This window comes from Rutidosis leptorrhynchoides, chromosome 1 (genome assembly GCF_046630445.1).
Source record: "Rutidosis leptorrhynchoides isolate AG116_Rl617_1_P2 chromosome 1, CSIRO_AGI_Rlap_v1, whole genome shotgun sequence".
Lineage (NCBI taxonomy): Eukaryota > Viridiplantae > Streptophyta > Magnoliopsida > Asterales > Asteraceae > Rutidosis > Rutidosis leptorrhynchoides.
The window spans coordinates 475,655,757-475,676,667 of NC_092333.1; the positions used below are offsets into that span (position 1 = coordinate 475,655,757).

Below are 20,911 nucleotides of genomic sequence, written 5' to 3' on the forward strand. Positions count from 1 at the left end.
CGGTTTGCAGATTTGAATGAATCCACAAGCATACTACCCAACACCTTTTTGGTTGCATGTTTATTGTTTCCCATAATTAGTGTGCGTGAGCTTGTGTGTTCGTCATGCAGTTTCTTTACCATAAAGTTTTCAGTGAATCGTATTCTGTAAGCACTACATTTCCACTCACAGTTTGGCAACACACATTTAGCGGTGTATCGAGATTTGTCTGACTTTACAGGCTTTATTTGGAAGTTTTCTTCAAGACATTTTGTAAATAGGGTGTTTATAAACTCTTCTTTGTTCAAGAAAGTTTGACGGACTTTAATTAAATCTGACACCCTATACGTGGTTGGTATTTCAGTCGTCTGTTCGCGCTCTTCCTCATGCTGACTCAAAAGAGTTGGCATATTCCAGAACGGATCTTGCTTTTCTTCTTCATATTGGAATTCTGCGTCTCGGTCTTTTCCTCCATCTGAATCACTATCTTCGACAAGAGGTACCTCAAACGGGTGGTCTAATTCTTTAATTTTACAAACGTTTTCAAGACCATAGTTATGCAAATCAAACTCTTCTGTGTTTGGAAGTGGCAATTCAGGTTCTTCCACTTCCAAATTGTTACTTGCGAGGTTTTCTTCGGTATCATGTTGTAGTAAGAATTGTTGTGGTTGGTGTTTTGGTGGTTTTGGTGATTTTGGTTTTTTTGGTACCTCTTTTTCTTGGTTTTGTTGTAGTAGTGGCTGGTTTGTCGAGTATTTTGTTTCTAGATTTCGTTGTGGCTAATGCATTATTACTCTAACGACAATATAAATATCAATAGGACCATTTACAATTGCATATTGTAAAAACTCTTGAAAGTCTTCATCATCATCAGTAATATCAAAAACTTGATTATTAAAAATGTATCTCATTGAAACAGCTGCATTGGGTGGGAAGTCAATCTTTTTAAGAACATTTTTTAACAATATTCTCCGATTCATTGGTTTTACGGGCGCAATTGGGAGCCTTAACCGAATTCTAAAACAATCTCGTGGCATATATATGGGTATGTTGTTAATGTACTCAAAAGAACCCCCACAACATATATTAACAACAAATTTATCATCATTAACACAATTCATAATGACAAAAATCAGTGAAAAAATGGTTAAAATAGTACCTTAACGTGGGTATAAGCTCTGCATTGAAAACTTTTGAAATTTTTATGAGACTGTGATTTCAAAGTCTCAGGGTCAATCTATATATAGGGACAAAATACTATCCGTAAAAATCTAGGATATCTGACGAAATCTTATCCACAAAATCGTATTTCTGATCAGATAAGGTCGCAAGTTCGCAAGACGCAAGGACGCAAGCTTGCGCCTTGCGAGGGCAACTCGCAAGGCACCTTGCGTCTTGCGAGGTCAACCTGGCAAAAAAAAAAAATTTGGGCTACAGCGCAAGAAACTTGCTGGAAATGGGCATTTTGGCTGTAATCCCATTTAAAAACACTTGTTAGCCAAAACAGCAGTTACCTAGATCGATTAAAATATTCAACACCAAATAACGAATTGTGGCAAACATCAACTACTTGGCGTTCAATTTATTTCCTTGAGCTTTCTAAATTTTTTTTTTTTGGAAATTTTATTTTTAACATATTTCTGTTTTTCAGTAAGTGATTCGCCAAAAGCAACCAAAATATTCCTTGGTGAACCGGGCGAAAACTTGATCATAACATCGACAATTAGAAACTGAGACAAAAAGGGAAACAAAACAAAGTGTGGAATCACAATGAATAGAACCTACAGTCAAGATCTGAACTCCGAATGGCTTAGGGAACTCATACATTCACATAAATAAAAACATATATACATAGACAAAACATGAAGAATCAAAGACCTTTACAGAATATCAACATATATATTCAAGAGGATTGTCTGAATCCCAATAAATGGCCCGAATGGATTATACAACAATACAACATCATTTCTAATTTACAGTTAGCAGAAAGTTTATATAGTATCTATATATACTATGTGAGCTAGTAAATGGCACAGATTGTTGATTATACATCATTTCTAACAGAAAGTTTATAGTATCTAATAATCTATATACTAAAATAGAAAACCAATCAACAATACTTCTAATGCAAAGTATCAGATATGCCTCCAGCAACCACATTGTCATCCACTGGTTTAGGTCCACCACACGATCTTGAAACAGATTCGAACAGTTTCTCAATTTCAGGAACACACCTTGTGAATGATCTGCTCCAGAAGTTGTACCTTGGATTCTGCACAATAATAGATGCAACAAGTTAAATGCTATTACGAACATAGAAATACGAGACTCTTAACATACAGTTAGGTTCATTTCATAGTGACAGTTACTACCAATTTACCTAGCTCTAGTCTTTTACAGTATTAAAAACCTTTGCCTAAATTCAAAATGGGTCGAGTATATCGCAACAGTTGGAAATGTAATTCCAAGGCTACAACCTCTATAACTGCCTTTATAAAATGTAAAATAAAATAATTAAAAGATCTGGTAGTATATTTGTTATCTAATCAAAAGAATTATCATCATACCATTTATAAAAACAATTGGTAATGACCTGGTAGTGTTTGCTGTATTAGTTGATGAAATAATTACCTTAATGAGCTCAATGAAAGTGATCAGAAGACCCCATGGGTGAGGTCGATTAACAATCAAACGCTCCAACAGAACTCTAGTAATTTGTTCCTGAATGGCCTCCTAGACATATATAGAGTTGATATATATGTTAGTGTGTTTACGTTTAAAAGCTCGTTTAGATAGATAAAAAGCGTAGAGGAGGTCAACTAACCTGGTTGGTCTCAGAAAACAAGTAAAGGAGGATAAAGGAAAAGTAATGTGTGTGGTTGTTGGGATAACGCAATTGGTTAGCAACCGCATTCAGAAAGAGGTAACGTCCTTCAGTGTCTAGCTCAAAGATTAGGGCTTGAAAGATGTCCAAAGCAGCACCCACAAACAGGATTTGCAGCGAAGCGTTACTTGTCATTGGTTGTCCATGAGGGGTTCTAGCCTGCAGCTGCTGGATGGCCTGAATCATTTGAAGTTTAAATATTTATTTTTTATTTATTTCAATTTGAAGTGAAATAATAGAAAATATCTAATAAAATAGAAGGATTTATAATTTCAGGATGTTTTGCTAAATTGTGTAAACGAACCTGCATCCCGACGTAAAGTACAAGGGAGTTCATCAAAGGCACGTTGTATCGCGTTCCTGCTCTTGCAGCCACAGTCGGGGAAAGAAGCAGTTTCTGTTTCAACTCGGGAATAAATTGACTCCCTTGTGGCTTCGCCTGTAAAAAGATAAACTTAAATTAAATTAATACCTATTGCAACGATAGACCAACACTAGCCTGACTTCATATCATATATATCCATTATTACACATTGAGCAAGTTATATGTACCTTCAAATACTCATCCACGTCATTTTTCATTTGCTTGGCTTTCAAGGCTGCATCCACCTCTGAGAGAATTCGAGGTGATTGACTAATCTCAGCTAACAGATCAATCTGCAAAAAGTTTGCAGTAAGAACCAACTCTAAACATCAAGAGCTACTAACCGTTTTTAGAAATGCAACTTAGGATCTGTTGCATATAAATGCCATGAATTTATTTATGTTTTCTCTCTAACAGCTCAATGGGTCAACTAAAGAATAAACTACAAAATATAGGACTGATACAACCAACAATTCAAAGTCATCAGATGTGTATTCATATATGTATCATATATATCATTTATTATGATACGATTATACATGCGCACACACACACACACACACACACATATACATATGCATACACACATACATATACATATGCATAGACACATACATATGAATATATATAACCAATCAATTTGGCACTACGATATGCATACTGGACTAAGTAAATGAGATCACCTTCAAGTTGGGAGTTGAAGGATCAGGCAGCCTCATGTTGCGAGGAAATGCACTAAGTACTATATTCCGCATCTGAATGCAGCTTGGGGGAATGATATCACATAAACTAAAATGATAATCACAAAGAAACTCTGGAAAATCATGAAGCAACACCAAAAGCACTCTCAGTGTTCCTTTGTACAGAAAACGAACCTGACAATAGAAAAATACAACATTTAAAAAAATAAAAATAAATAAATAACAAATTCTTCCTTCTATTATATAAAATACAAATTATGAGAGACTGTGCAAACCGGCTCGCCAAGTTCAGCGTTCCTCAAGAAAGGCTCCATGAATTGAAACAAGTCAACCAGCAAGCGTTGAAAATACGGCCATCCCTTCTGACCATTTCCACTCAGCAGTTTCGGCATGAAATTTCTGTGACTTATCAGCTCAAGCCATACAAAACTGAAAAACATATGCACACATTAGACACAAGCATCGATGTTATATTGATACGAGAATCGAAGTGCTAGTAACGTAACCTGAAGGCGGGAACTCTCAGAGGCTGCAGGGCATGAAAAGAAGTTGCTAGAGCAGTCAAAACCTGTAAGAGCCCAAGAAAGTTTGTAACCTAACAATGAAGATTGATTAAGACGAACACATTCAGAAATAAAAATGAGAATTGGAATTACCTGAAAGCTTGCACCTTCGAAGACTGGATCAAGAGTATTCAGGTCAAGAAGCCAGTCGATAAATAACCTAAAATACGGTCTAGGATTAAATGATGATTTCCTCTCCTCTGCATCCTTCTGAATAAATCTCACAGTCACTGCTAAAACCTGAAGCACAATATCAAACTTATACACAGTTACCATGTGGAACTCATTATAAGAAAATCATAAAGAAAAATTTGACATAATTTATAATCTGAACCTTTGAAAGAAGTGCCAGCTTGCTTAAAGCATGGTCGATTGAGGAGAACTGGCAATTGCAACCAAAAAAGAAGACAATATGTTGAGTTTTATAAAGATTCAAAGGTGATGTCATAGTTCATAAGAATCGATGGGCCCTACCTTGAGTATCGCAAAGACAAGTGATGCATAGATATCAATGGCAAGGAATGATAAAGTCTGAGTTTGTTGATGAGATTGGACAGCACCCTCAGAAGTTATACAGTGGTGTACAGCAATATCCTGGTGAAAGCAGAGAAAAACAAAACTATTTTCATACGGCCTTTAATGGATTTAACTTTAGTTTTTATCTGTGCATGCATTTTTAGAAAGAAAGAAAAATAGTTACCAAGAGAATGCGGAAAAAGTGGTCTGACACATCATCCGCTTTCAACAACCCAGTTTGCTGCAACTGTAGAACAAAACGAGCAGCTATTTGATCGTTCACACCAGGCAGTTCATTTATACGATACCAGTCCGCAAATACCCGAGATACCTGCTAGATACATACCTTTACTTAGTTACCCATCATCAAATAAATTAAAAGATAATAAAAAAAGATCATATATCGTATAGATCAGCTTCATATACCTGCTCACGGAAAGCAAGGTCCGGTTCTGAAGTTTCCAGAACATTTGTGTCGACCTTTTTGTCTTTTGGCTGTCTGATAGAATCAACAAGCTGTTGTAGGGCCTCAGAAGCATCAGGCCTTGTTGCAAGCTGCAAGTTATTCTTATTAAAATGGGTGATGGATATAAATGAGGTAAAGTATATTATTATAAGTATATGATCGAACCTTTGCCAATGCATCAACAAGATTATGAAGTTCAGATATTACTCTTGCGTCACTAGCTAGCATTGCTTGGATTAATGAAACTGCAAATTCTATTGCCACTTCTGCATATAAAATAAAAATTAAATCTTTACCTACTTTCTACATATGATTTTTCATTGAAAATGTGCATTATAAACAACAATATAGGTTATATCATGTATACTAACAAATATATGCCTTAAAAGATGCCCCAAAAAGTCAAAAGCAATTCATCAAAACATTGTCTAGTAGAAAATCTTAAGCATGTAATCATGAAGTTATTATTGATCAGTTGAAGTGTACACATACTGTTCTTTCCCGCATCAAGAAGCTTTGCCATGTGAACGTTATACTCCGCAAGGTTCAACAAATCCCTACGGATTAAGCCAATCGTAATATCTTTGTTGAATTTCCTATCTTCATCAGAGTATATTACCTGTGGGATCAAGTGTGAGCAAGTAGTAAAAATTTGAGCAAAAAAACAAATTGTTGTCCCAAAAGAACAAGCAGCGTCATAAAGGTAGGGAAAAAATGAACATACCCAAGTAGTCAGTTCTTTCCCAACAAGCTTGCTAAGATCGCGAATGGCAGATAACATAGCAATATGAGCACCAACATGAGCGGTGTTTGCTGCATTTTCATACAAACCTTGGAAGACCTATAAAAGGTTGATGCAATGTCATAAGCCATTTTGGTTAAATAATTTAAAATAAAAAATAAAAAATTAATAAACAGCAAAAAAAATAGTAATGAATTCACCTTCTGAGCCACAGCTGAGGCAGCTTCATCCCGACTAATGCATCTAAGAATGACCCCCGTCACCTCACCAATAACAGACTGAAACAATCACCTACCAATAAGAACTTGGATGTGCTTTGCAAAATCATATGTGATAAACATGATAAAAATATCACGAAGGACCAACTTTTGAAAAACTAGATTTTAAGATCACATAAATGTGACTGCTTTACAAAACAAGTTGTAACATAATAGATAAATGTGATTAAAAAAACATTACCTGAATTTCGGCTTCTTTAGCATCGGTGGCTATCATAGATTCCAGCTGAACAAAATTGTGTGGTAAGTTCTACAGCATTATAATTTAAGTAGACAAAAAATAGAGCATCTAAATTTCCTCTATTATAACAAAAGAGGAATAAACAAGAGCCGAAAGGAATCATATCGTTCCTAATTGAATCGTTAACGTTTTCCATATCACAGTCTTATCAGAATGTTAAGCCAAACCTTGTGTGAGCAAGCAAGTATACTATAAAGGAACTTGTAAAGATGGTAAAAGAAAGAAGTAAAGTGAGAACAATTAGGACCTTCTCTGAGATAGACTGGTACTTGTCCAATGCGTCTTTGGTAGTCAATGGTTCAGCTGAGGCACTCGTATTGCGATCTGTAGCAGAAGGCACAAGCAGTTCCTAGCAATACATAGAGATTATTAAGTGTTAGGAAAATAACATGAACAACAATTCTCACAAGCTTAAGCTCCAAGTTATAGCAGTTACTAACTTTGGAAACACTAGAAGATTCTGGTAGGTGCAGTTCAGGAGCTGACACTGAAGAAATTGAAGACTGTACAGCTTCATTCTCAAAGCTGTGAGGACCAATACCACCACCCACACCACTATGTATTGACGAACCACTAGGAAAACAAAAAACAAGATTAAGAAAAAGAAAAAGCCAGCACAAAGCCTTTGAAAAAACATCTGACCAATCAAATCAAACATATAAATATATATAAAAAAAAAAAAAAAGATAAAAGTTGCACACCTAAGGAGTTTGACTGAAGTAGGCTCCATATCTTCAATGTCATTGATAGTAGAGTGTCCTAGGCTAGATGAAAAAACGCCAGAGTTCAGTTGACCTGAAGCTGAACTGTACCCACGGTGTATAGCACCGTTTCCTGGTGGGGCAGAGGGACCCACAGGCACAGCATTTGAGCTCTGGTTAGACTGATTTTGCCAGGGTAAGCGAACAAAATCCTGCCCAAAAGACCCCATTAGTATAGAATTGTATACCTACTTATAAATCAATGGTAGATTAAGACTATACCTCATAAACCCGTTGTTGAGAATGGGATAAGCGACCAGGTTTAGGACGCAGAGCTTCTGGTAGGACTCCTACGTGACCTTGTTTATATATGTTTGCATCAAAATAGGCGGACCCTACCCCTTCTCTCTGCTTTCTTCTTATCGAAAGTTGAGGCGCAAGTTCACCATCTATTGTTTGTACAGCCTGCATACAACAAATATTATCAGTACCATTCAAATGATCATATGAACAATCACAAAATCAATCTTCATCATCCATTAGATAATCTAACCTTTTCAGTAGCAGCCTGTTCAATTAATGCACACCCCAAGTCGAGGTTGTCATTGGTAACAAGCTGAATTGCATGTTCAAGGAGTTCACTTCCAATATTCAAATTCAGAGTCTGAAGATTGTTTCTTAGCTGACTTGATATTGAACCGCGCAGAGGTTCCTAATAACATGAAAGATCATCGTCAACTATAAAGTAAGATACAGTAACACTCAAGATTTAATGTAGTTATTAGCAGTTAATGAAATACCTTGCACGTCACATGGGCTAGACTTCCAGCCAAACTTGCAACCATGAGATGAGCAGCACTGTGAATACGGCTCTCATCCGACTCCATAGCATAGTCCTGAAGTTGTATGTACAAGATTATTAAGTAACAATTTTAGGACCTAGTGTAAGTTAAAAGGTAAAAGCTAAAAAACATATTGTACTTTCTAGAATGTACACATGTGGGCTTTGCAAATAGTCAACAGCAAAAGGGCCAGTCAAAAGGAAAGACTGGTTCCCTGCATACCTTCCTTTCCAAAGTGTGCCAAAACATACTTCCAAGATTTGTCCAAAAGTGTGCAACATACAACCATAAAAGCATAGAGTACAAGTGTTTTCGACCTTTCTATCATGCATTATCTTTAATCTTTATTTATGCTTTATTAGTTTTACATTGTGAACTTCTAAATTTTGTAAAGTACAATGGTTCTTTGTCGTCCATCCCAAGTTAAAACAAAATAAATAGAGTGGACTAACATAATATCACCTTTAAGACAAGTTCCTTTGTTGTCTGAGTAGCAATGGATACACTACGCTGTACGATGCTGACAACTATATCTTTGATAGCCAGCTCCATGGACAATCCAAGCACACTGTAAAACAAACAATAAGTTATATAAACCAAGAAATATTTAGTTTAATAACCGCAATAAAGTGGCAATGCAAAGCAAGAAATCAATAGGTTAAGATGAGCTAGGGGCGAATTGAGCCAAACAACCATGACTTATTTGCCCATTTTGTCCAAGTGTTGCAAATAATTGGTGTGTTAACTCTTAAATACGATCACAATAACTATGTTACTACTATTAACATTATATCATCTAATAATTATTACTACGTAGAAGTACACTGTAAACATTAGAAGACGTGTTGGCCAACTTTTAAAGCATTTCAATTTTTTCTTGGTTTTCATTCTTTTTATCATATCATATACCAATATAACACATCCTGAAATAACCATGTTGACTGGCTTTTAAAGCATTTCAATTTTTTCTTGGTTTTCATTCTTTTAATCATATACCAATATAACACATCCTGAAATAACCTATTCCCATGCAAATAAGTTGAAATAGCCACATTTACAATCATAAATCATAAATTGAAGTGAAAATAGAACCTCTGAAAGTGCAAATGCAGGCCCAGAGCTTGAAGCTTAGGATTAATAATAACTTGCTGGTCCATACTCGATGAGGGTAGCTACAACAAAAAATAAATAAATAAATAACATCAAAACAAAGAATATAAAACATACAAGATACATATACAAAACTCAACCACACCTGACCAACGGGGAAGGGCATCTGAGGTTGTAGATGTCCTTGAGCAGATGGAAGCTTATCAGGTAAACCTAAAGCTGCCATCTTCTCATCCTCACTTAAAGTAGCGGTAGGAAGATGGGGAGGAGCAGCAGCATACTAACCACCAAAACAAAACAAAATAACACAGTAAGTCATTATAAGACCACAAAGGCGGAAACATGTCTTAAATTGTATACTTTAGGGCTCTAAAAAGTCGTGATTCTATTAAGTAAAAAAAATGAAACTCTGAACAAGTCAATTTAGAATTTGATAGATAACTTGATAACTAATATCTTATCAAACTTTTAAAGCCTTACGTAACATGCCATAGTGTTGTATATATGATTAAGGCTGAGAGTAAGTTGAATGTTATCAAGCTATTTTAGCTCAAATATAGCCCAAGCAAATTTACAAAGGTTCGTTAAGCAATAAAACCGACTTCGAATTTCAACTGCTGAATGGTAGAATATGACCCGAGACAGGTAACAAACCTGAGGCAATATTCGCGAATGACCACCTGTATGAGATGAATTACCAACTTCGACTGGTAATTCGACTTGATTCAGGCTCGATACCATGTTCGGTTTTACTTCCTGAGGAACCGGTTGCTGAACCAATCCAACATCCTTTGTAGAGAAGTCAGGATTGCCCTCAACTTCTCTCACTCTGTCCTTGAGAAGGGATGATGGATTTACTACTTTCAGATCCACATTAAGATTCTTAAACAAAACCTGAAAAACCACAAGAGCAAAAGAGAAGGCGTTAAGGTAATAACTACAAAAATTTATGCTTTACACCAAGACTATTAAATCAATTAAAGTTTATTGGCATTTAGTGTCACCATGATAGTTTCTTCTGACATATTTTAAATGATACGTGAGTTCACATAAAGTGTAATATGAATATGACATACCTCAATTTCAAACTTGAGATTCAATTTAAGATTTGGCATTGCATATAATTCAGCAAGTAATCCGAGAATTCCCATGGTCCAAGGATTGGGAGGTTGATATGCTAGGCTGTTATGGCATGCCTCTAAAATCTAAAGAATGAACAAATATATATATATATATATTATTAATTATATATTATATACTATATACACACACATATATATATCACCACAATCCTTTGATCAGCAAAGAAAAAATGAACCAATCAGTCTATGTACCTTGGAAGTAAATGGGATCACTGCAATCATCAAACCCTTTTCATATGCCTACAGAACATAAAGCATAAGTGTCAGCATTTTTAAAAAACTAAACATGATCAACAAAGCACAGGAAAAAATAGTGTATAACCTCAATAATTAAAGACTTTGGATCAATCTCCCTAGCACGCAGAACATGGTTTCTACTAATTGTGATCTTTCCCAGCCACCCTCCAAGATTCTTCAGCAATGAACGTTCTTCCGAACTGGACTTAATAAGTTCAGAACCTAGAAGAACCTGCCACATGACCATATAATATTCTAAATTCCAATGATGTGCATAATATCATCATTTAAAGAACAGAAAAAAATTAAAATGTACCTTGCAGTTCTCATATGTGGCTTGAACAATCTCTTTGGTCAAAGCTTTTGAGTTTGCTTTCTCAAGAAACTTCAGGTACAAGTCGTGAAAATTTGGTTCAATACTCGCTCTGTAAAAAAGAACAGTTAGTCACCCCAAAGAAATTAATGGCTAATAGAGTATTAGTACAAAGCTTAAAAATCCTCCCATCAAAAAAATACTTAATACCTTACTCCATCACACACACCCAAAAAAAAAAAAAAAAAACTTGTAGCAAAGCAAAAAAGAGCAACCAAACATACAATTCAAATTTTAATTCTATTTGTAAAAAAAAAAAAAAACATGTTGACCATGCTAGCACATTAAGATACAATCAAAGATCTAAAAGATAATGTAAATATTATTAGGAAAAAAAAAAAAAAAAAAAAAACTTGTAGCAAAGCAAAAGAATATTGAGATGAACACACATTGACACTCATTCATGCTCTACTAATTAAATAAAAAACCTTTGTGATAACTTTGAAGGCAGTCACAGGTTTACCGAATGCCTTGATATCTCAAGCAAGGTTGCAAAAGTCGCTAGCCGTGGACTAGTCGGCCAAGACCTTGTAGGACTAATCAGACAAGTCAGCGAATAGTCAGTCGTTGACCAGCCTTGACCCACTAAATCCGACTTCTGAACGATTTTGACCCATTGACCAGCAACTTTGACCGACTTGGGCCTACTAAGGTCGGCCTACTCCCCAAATCAGACGAGTCAGAGACTAGTTGGCCAACTAGGGCGACTTTTGCAACAATGGTCTCAAGATCCAATTTCAGTTAGTAATAAAGTTTCTCACCTTTTCATGACCATGTACTGCGCAAACCAAGGATAGTATTGTTCTTTAAGAACTTCGGTGAATTCCTTAGCTTTGGCTTCAATGTTGGCAGCCGATAAATTATTGATTATAAATGAAATCTTATCTTGAGTTTCTGATGGTGGGGCCTGTAATTGAGATGAAAATTAGCTAGTAAATGACCATAAACTTCTTTTTTTCTTATAAAGCCAAGATGATAAACACAATAAAAAACATAATCTTGGGAGTTAAGTACAAGAACTTATCACTGTTACCTCTACGGGAGTTTCTCTGCGTTCAGCAGCAGCAACAAGTGTTTCAATATTCAAAGCGGCCCCAAATCCTATTGACAAAACACCATCAACAAAAGGTAAAGTAAGCAAGGCTTACAGACTCAGAAGCATATGAACCCATGGATAAAAAGCCTAATAAAACGTTTAAAACGAAGTAACTTACTTGCCGAAGTAACTGATCTAGATGGACGAACAAAAGCAGGAGAAGAGGCCAATGCAGATGAAGAAGTAACTACATTCTGAGGCTGCATTATGATCATAAACCATAAAATATCAAATATTGTGATCAGTAACAGAAAACAGATCAAGAAAAGCATCTCTTAATATATAATCACAGTATAGGAGTAACCTTTGGGATGCTAACAGGATCGTTTGCTAGAGTAACTGAGACTTGGCCTACAGCAGGTAAGTTTGGCTTCATAAAGTTGGATGAGGTTACAGAGGCTCTGTGTCTTTCATCCAAATAACTATGGTTCCTCTGTTGAAACGGGATTGGGGAAGATGATTGAGAGCCAAGCTGGGCATCGCCAGATCCAATCACAGAGAAAGATGGACCCGGCATCTACAGAAAAAACAAGTAAATGTATCACCATCTACACTATTTGAAATATTAGTGTATTACATGCACTCTGCAGAAACCTATTTATATGTAATTTAATGTACACTGATAAGGAAAATTATCAAAGTATAGCTATCAACAGAAAGATGAATTGAATAGAAGCCAAAAAAAAAAAAAAAATGATCATTCAAATTGGAGCACATAGACTCCCATATTACCAACAACACACGAACAAACCAACAAAAAAGTTATTTACACAAGGATAACATGTAAAATTTTACCTCAACATTTGATAGTGGGATAGTATTAGCAGGACTATGGGCTGCATCTGATTCGGGATGACCTGATGAAATCCTGCTAAGTATCCTTTCAATGAAAGTTACAAGCTCGGGATGAGTAGCACGTAGATGCGATATTTGTAAGATATGCTGGCAGTATTGTGGCCACTCAGCCAGACGATCCACAAATTTCTCCAAAGCCGTTGTACCAAACGCAAACATCTGTATACAAGCAACTTTATTTAATTACTTAAAAAAAATAAAAAAATAAAAAAAAAAATAAAAAAAAATAGAGGGTAGAGAACAACATCTGCAGATGTTAGTACTAACTTTGGAATCAGCAGGTTTACGCAAGGCATCCAAAACAGCTCGTAAGGCAATACCAAGTGTAAGATGTGTCACCAGTTGATTCTTAATAAGCAAACCTGCAATTTCAAATTATATGTAACTATGTAAGTGGTAAGTTATGAAACAAGATAAAGTAAACAAACAGTACTCACAGTACCATATTATTACAAAAACATATTATCATGTAAGCCCATACCAAAAAGAACTGCAGCGAGTTTAAGTTGTCTTTCAGGGTATTTGTTGAGAAATTTGTACTCTTCAAACAGATTCGCAATCATACACTCAAATATTGAATGTTCCCTGTGAGAATAATATGGAGCAGAATGTAAGTACTCAATCAACCATATATGCAAAATTCATCTTCAATTGGCATTCTGCTAGGTAATTCCAATAATAATCATCAAAAGTAAGTCATAACAGATCTATTCGTACAGAATACTCAAAGAATCGGGAGATTTTTAAAGCTGGGCAAAGGTCATCTAATTAGCCAAACGCACTTAGTAGCATAAACAAAAAATGAGTTTTCATTTCAACTATAGCTCCCTTTAGAAACTACAGAGTGAAAAATACAAAGCTAGACTTCTTGAAGTCAAAAGACCTTTTACAACTTTATGATTGTCGAAGTTGACAATATTTGTAACCACAAATTACTATATAATATTTATAATTACTATTACTATATAAACAATAATACACAGAATATAGCAATGATTATGTCTAACAAAATAACAAGTGAAAAATAAACCTTTTATCAGATGATTCCTTGAATCGGGCCAGCTTTTGAATCATTTCATCAACGGTCAACTTACTAGAGAACATTTGCTGGAAATAAGAGTTAGCCTCGGTCTCTATATCATCCGCATATGTTTCAGATGTTGATGAATCAGTACCACCATTGTTTTTCAACCTTGTACTGTTCGTGAACTTCAAAAGTAGTCTTTCCATTTCCTTAGCACGTAGGTTAGATGAGAGCAAGCCCGCATGTGGTTGAACGACCTAAAAATAAAAGGAAAACATTATCAGTATTTAGGCTGGAGATAATTAAATTAGGTACATGAATATCAGGAAAGTATGAACCTTCGAAAACACAGGCGCTGTCTCCATAAAAAGACTCCAGATGTTACCAGAGGTATGCAAACGATTGGGCGATTCTTGAGCACCAAACTCGACCTCCTTCAGGAATCGAAGGCACTCCTAAAAAGATAACACACACGTATCACTATCATCTTAAACATACATTCTTAAAAACATGTCCAACAATTTGTAATAATGTAGTGATGTTGAATGTAAAACATGCATTACTAACTACCTCAACGAAAGCATCTCTGAAAGTGCTTAGATTTAAGCTTAACCACTTCTCTAGATCAATGAGGTCTTTTCGAGAAGCCAAAGCAGCCAGCTTAATACCCAAAGACATGGGTACCATATCCAATACAGGAGTAACAATCTGTGACAGGAAAATTATAGATTATCACATACCAAAAAAAAAAAAAAAAAAAAAACTTCATTCGGCTACTTTCACATGTACATCACAGAACACATACAGTATAGAATAGTGTGTATTACAAGTTACTTGCAACAAAACAGATTATGCACATTCTACATATCCATAGAAAGTTAAAACTGGATCCTGACCTTTAACTCCTGGCATATATCCAAGACACTGTTAATGTTTTCGGCATCCATGTTCAGTGCATCATTTATTATTCTCAAGAATAAAGAAGGGTTTACATGCCAAAGATGGAGCAGAATTCCACCCAGAGATGCATCTTTAAGTATCACAGGAAGAACAGCCAAAGAAACTTCATGTTGAATGAGATTATATGATGTCTGCATTGTTTTAAGTTACATGAAATCAACAAAACACATCTTTATAAAGAAACAGAAACAAAAAACTAGTCAACAATGTGATAAGACAATACATTAACATGGGCCATCCCAAATAGCAGCACTTCAGGGCAATGCTTAATAGGATATTCAAGCAGCGATCGAACAGACTTTGCAAGGCCTCTCTCAGCTAACTGGCACAAGACCTCCAAAAGGTCCAGGCATAACCAAGCATGATTCGCATGACCAGATTGAAACTTGTAACTATTAACTGCATCAACATTTGCCTGCAAGAACAAGTGTAAATACTTCGATGATGGATAAATCACTCGGTGAAAGTAAATATTAAATTATGGATCTTCATACCAATTGTCGTTTGCAGTGTGCAAACGTGAACACTTCAGGGGGTGCAGAAACAGCATACTTCAGAAAAGATAGTTGACCCTCCATATTTCTCCAAACATTGCCACAAACAGCAGCCAAAGGAAAGGGATCCTGAATTGTTATTTGCTAAGTGAATAAACTATCATCTTCAATAACAAGATTAGAAGATAAGAACAAAAATACAGACCTGTGATGCATGTCTGTAACACGAAATCAGTGCTGAAAATGCTGACTCATCCGGGATGTAGAAACCTTCATGATCAAGGTACTCGATCACACTACACCAGCTGATTCCAGGGGCCTATATTTTACATATTAGAATTAGTAAACTTTAGACACTGTAAACTACAACCTTCATGCAAATCAGGTAACAAAATTATTTACAGAAAAATGAAGATGGAACTAACAAGCTGCTTGATTGATTCAATCAGGACACCAATGTTCCAAGAAGTCAATGAGGGAACATCAGGCATAATCCCTCTACCAGAAGCAGAATAAAATGTTGAAAATGCATTTTCATGGTCTTGAGAAACGGCATCAGATCGAACAATAGTGCCAAATATCTTGGAGACGGTGACTTCGGTTAACGGTGAAAACGGGGATAACAAGTCTTTGCATAGTGATACGTTTAAGGTGCAATTATAGCCCAACTCTTTTAACAGGTCAGACATGTTTATCTCCCTCTCTGTTTCTGCCCGGATAACATCAAACTCATTGTCATTGCCTTCAAAGATAAAATCCACATTCCTGAAAATTCAAATTTTAGAAAGATTAGTACTCCTATTAGCCACCAATTATAAAGAGGAAAATGGTAAAAATATAAGCAAACGAAATGATTGGTTCACCTAAATACGTTCAAGTCTTCAAATTCATCGGACATAAGAGGATTTAAAATAAACTCTGAATCCTTATCAAACTGAACCAGAGAAACCATATGCATAAATAAATCCACATGTTTAGAAAGGACTTCAGATTGATCAAGAAACAGTAATACATCCTGAACAGAGTCAGAGGCATGCAGAGAAGATTGGGTAGCACACAATTCCTCAATCTGACCCATACAAAAGTTCTTTCCTACAAAAGGAGATGCACTTCTCATGTGAGCAGATGTTTAACAGATCAAGCTAGACACTAAAATATAAGGGAGAAATCAGTACCAGCCATTCTGATGTCATTATTATCTGACTCTATCAAAGCCAGACCAAATCCAAGCTGCTCATACGCAGATAGTTGTAGTGCAAAAGATAAATCATGCAAAAAGTTTTCAGTGATTGCTGCTGGCATTACTGACATGGTGAATACAGTACTAAATTCTGGCTTTTCCAACATTTTTCTAAAAAGTGAAGAAACTACAGGCTCTAAACGAGTACTTTTCAAGTCCCTTCCATAAACATTAAAGTGATCCAAACAGGTCTCCAGAAGCAAAATACTTCCGTCCGTTCCATAATCAACATACTGCATCAGATTATATTAGCAAGATTATATCTCCATATATTAGCAAGATTATATCTCCATATCATAACTATCCACATATATAACTGATCAAATCCATAGCATCTAAAGATATTCCACGCGTTAGAAAATATATGTAAGCAACGCACACATTTCAAGCAACAAGGTACCAGAACATTAAACAGAAAGCAGACTATTAATCAAGCCACAACTAAACATTAGAGTAAAAACATCATCCAGAAGTATCAATGATGCCTTGTCTCTAATTTGCATTGCCATTGGTATTTTAGTTTATATACCTTAATCACTAACTTATATTTCCTATTTAACATTTAACATACTTCTACATTTATTCTTTGATATATATCTTTTTAAAGGCCTTAAAACTTACGATCATTCTTAATAAAAATTCTACGAACAACTGTGCGTGTATAAGCATTTGTTTTCTACATATAATATATTATATTATATATATATATTATATATATATATATATATATATATATATATATATATATATATATATATATATATATAGGGAAGGGATCCCCTGAGAACTCCAATCTTGTGAGAACCTGAGAACTCATAGTCGAGCAAAAAAGTACGCGGCCGAACAATTTTGTTGAACATGGACGAACAATTTTGTTGTATTAGAACAAATTTGAGCTGCATCTTTATTTTGTAGAACAAATAATTGTAGAACAACAAATTGTAGAACATGTTCGAATTAGCCAAAAATTGCTCGAATTCATCTATTTTTGTTCGGCCGCTAGTGTTTTTGTTCGAATATCACCATATTCTACAAGCACAAAATCAAATTTGGTTCTACATTTTTGTTCTACACACTTTCACCTGTTTTTTTTCAAAAATCAACATTTTTTTTTTTTTGATTTAGCCCGATTTAGAGTTTAGGGTTTACTCCGTAAACCCTCAACCCTAAACCCTAAACTCTAAACCGTTCGTGTAAAAAACTCATTCTAAACCCTAAATCTAAACCCTAAACCCTAAAATCTAAACCCTAAACCCTAAAATCTAAACCCTAAATCTAAACCCTAACTTAATTTGATGAAAATTGATGTAGAACAAGTGTAGAACAGCATGTAGAACATGCTGTTCTACATCATGTTCTACATAAAAGCAAACAATGCATCTAAACCCTAAAAATAAAAATTGCTCGACTATGGCAATTTTTTGTTCGGCCGCGTAATTTTTTTTGCTCGAATACCTAGTTCTCAGGGTTCTCATTCCTAAAATGTTCTCATTTGATCCCTCTACTATGTATATAGGGGCAGGATCAGTGGGGAAGTAACCAATGGGGGAAGCGGGAGGAAGCAAATTTTTTTTTTTTTCGTTTTTTGAAAAAAACTTTGTTCACGAACATTATAGATTGGATGAAAATATGAACATTTAAAAAAGACACTTCGTGATGAATGTTATTACTTTGGCGGGAAAAAGATCGACAAAAATAACATTCAAGATAATATTGTTCGTGAAGAATGTTAACGTTTTTTTTTCATGTTTTGTAAAATTTAGCCCGATTTAGAGTTTAGGGTCCATAAACCCAAAACACCAAATCATAAACCCTAAACCCTAAACCCTAAACTCTAAACCGTTCGTGTTAAAAGCTCAATCTAAATCCTAAATCTAAACCCTAAACCTTAAATTTCTAAACCCTATAAACCCTAATATCTAAACCCTAATATCTAAAACCTCAACATACGCTCGAAAAACACGATAATTGTTATATATTACTTCTTCGAGCGTTTTCCCGCCAAAATAAAAACATTTATCACAAAGTGTCTTTATTAAATGTTCATATTTTCATCCAATCTATAATGTTCATGAACAAATTTTTTTCAAAAAAGAAGAAAAAAAGAATTTGCTTCCCCCCCCGATTGGTTACTTCCCTCTTGATGCTACCACTATATGTATATATATATATATATACATATACATATATATATATATTCATACATACACACACACATATGTATACATACATACATACATACATACATACACACAAACACACACATTGTCATTCGTAACTTTCCAATCAATCTCATTTACAGCAGAATTCCTACTCACTCCACTTACAGTCATACACCCATATTCAGCATTTAAACACCTAGGGTTTTATAAGTAAAGTAGATCAATCGCTAGATAAAAAACACATGAAAAGATAACACAAAATTCTTTACAAATTATAAGAAAACGTAATTTAATTACAACTATATATATACCTGAGATAGTTCGCGAAGAACGGATTCGGAATTGGATTCGTTCAAGCTCTCGAATAGGAACCGTATTTCAGTTGAAAGTCTTTGTGACAACGGAATCATTTTGAAATTAATAGATTGATTAATCAATTTGGCGATCAATAAACTAGGGTTTCTGGAAAAATTGGGGATTTCTTTTAACTGTGAGAGAGCAAAGTAAAAAATTCTGTGTTATATATCCATCAATTAGAATTAGATTAGATGAGTTTTAATTTTACCCCTTTTCTTTATATACTTTTACAACTTTATCCCGTAACTTTTTATTTACTTTATATAGACTTTTGAAAATTTTGCTAAACTAGTTGTGGAGTCCTCATTTCGCGCTGAGGCTCCGTTTTGAATGCGAGTTAAAAAAAGTCTTTTTTATCTATTTTGTAAAAAATAATTTTTTTCGACATCTAACATTGAAGGGTTGTTCCTTTTGTGAAAGTTGTTTCTTTTAGCGTTAAAGTTAGTTGATCTATTTTATAAAAAAAAATATTTTCGACATCTTTTGATAGCATTGAAGGGTTGTTCCTTTTAAGAAAGTTGTTTCTTTTATCGTTGGAGACAAAAAAAAATGTAGCACAGTAGTGGCCTATGTGGGTCCTACTGTTTGAGCGCAGTGTAGAAGCCGGTAAAGCGTGGTGGGTGTTTTTGGTGTTAGTGATGGGATAAATAATAATTTATAATATAGGTATAAAATAGGGGGTTCGATTTGTATTTTAATAAAAGTTAGGGGGTTGGTTTGTAAAAAATGAAAATTTGAATAGTACTATTCATAACAAATAAGACAAATTTAATTTATAATATAGGTATAAAGTAGGGGGTTCGATTTGTATACTAATATAACTAATAGACAAAATTAGCCTTATTTGTTATGAATAATACTATTCAATTTTTCATTTTTTACAAACTAACCTCCTAACTTTCATTAAAATACAAATAAGACAAATTTAATTTATAATATAGGTATAAAGTATGGGGGTTCGATTTGTATTTTAATGAAAGTTAGGAGGCTGATTTGTAAAAAATGAAAAATTGAATAGTACTATTCATAACAAATAAGGCTAATTTTGTCTATTAGTTATATTAGTAAATTTGTGATAGTGGAATAGTTCATGTCTATGTCTATGTCTATGTCTATGTCTATGTCTATGTCTATGTTTAAGTTGATGAAAATTTGTTTGATAAATCACTTCACTTGATAGATAAGACCACTCTTATCCATGACGTCTGTCATGAAACTACATTGCTGCTACACATGTCTACACCAACATCACTTCAGCAGTTTCTTCCTTTCATTTTACCAACCACATCCACTAAAATCCATCATACCCATCACATTAACCCCATATCCAATAATAATTATGATTATTATTATGATTATTATTATTATATTTTTTTCTATAAATCAAATTTATAATAAAGTATAAATAAAAAATACTAAAAAATTGTAAATAATTACTGATAATGCTAAAAACGAACATATATTTCATAGCATTATTCCTCAAGAAAGACAAGCTTTTAGTTGCAATTGTTCTATTTACAAGTGATATTCGTTTAAATAATAAAAGGTGAAGACAAAAGACAGATTCGACGATTTGAAGACGCA

At 34.6% G+C, this 20,911-nt stretch overlaps 1 protein-coding gene across 2 annotated transcripts; it reads right to left on the bottom strand.

The window, feature by feature from the left end:
* Positions 1-1,876: 1,876 nt before the first annotated feature.
* Positions 1,877-19,446, bottom strand: LOC139886617 (uncharacterized). 2 transcript variants are annotated; one of them, XM_071870538.1, is made up of 51 exons: positions 19,282-19,446; positions 16,744-17,041; positions 16,581-16,660; positions 16,432-16,502; positions 15,994-16,333; positions 15,774-15,887; positions 15,569-15,697; positions 15,298-15,489; positions 15,011-15,205; positions 14,685-14,822; positions 14,453-14,569; positions 14,121-14,371; positions 13,572-13,675; positions 13,358-13,452; positions 13,031-13,249; positions 12,540-12,752; positions 12,354-12,435; positions 12,173-12,240; positions 11,901-12,046; positions 11,083-11,191; positions 10,852-10,998; positions 10,722-10,769; positions 10,464-10,592; positions 10,042-10,281; positions 9,533-9,667; positions 9,370-9,449; positions 8,740-8,845; positions 8,236-8,331; positions 7,989-8,147; positions 7,718-7,900; positions 7,436-7,647; positions 7,175-7,307; positions 6,982-7,083; positions 6,675-6,719; positions 6,416-6,493; positions 6,198-6,314; positions 5,966-6,092; positions 5,639-5,739; positions 5,434-5,562; positions 5,192-5,338; positions 4,966-5,085; positions 4,826-4,873; positions 4,585-4,731; positions 4,435-4,496; positions 4,204-4,357; positions 3,911-4,102; positions 3,416-3,520; positions 3,168-3,302; positions 2,804-3,040; positions 2,611-2,712; positions 1,877-2,251 (listed from the first exon to the last, which is right to left on the bottom strand). In XM_071870538.1, the coding sequence occupies exons 1-51, from the start codon at positions 19,378-19,380 to the stop codon at positions 2,102-2,104; spliced, it is 7,026 nt and encodes a 2,341-aa protein (XP_071726639.1). In that variant the 5' UTR covers positions 19,381-19,446; the 3' UTR covers positions 1,877-2,101. The 2 variants fall into 2 exon arrangements, with proteins under 2 accessions (XP_071726639.1, XP_071726638.1); XM_071870537.1 differs by having other exon boundaries at positions 16,432-16,660.
* Positions 19,447-20,911: the final 1,465 nt, after the last annotated feature.

Excerpts from the sequence above, each read along its gene's own strand:
- LOC139886617 (XM_071870537.1), bottom strand. The coding sequence starts at position 19,380 with ATGATTCCGTTGTCACAAAGACTTTCAACTGAAATACGGTTCCTATTC. Across the intron at positions 16,661-16,743 it reads TAATGACATCAGAATGGCTG|GAAAGAACTTTTGTATGGGT; the intron begins GTACTGATTTCT and ends CTCCTTTTGTAG. Across the intron at positions 3,521-3,910 it reads CTTCAACTCCCAACTTGAAG|ATTGATCTGTTAGCTGAGAT; the intron begins GTGATCTCATTT and ends AACTTTTTGCAG.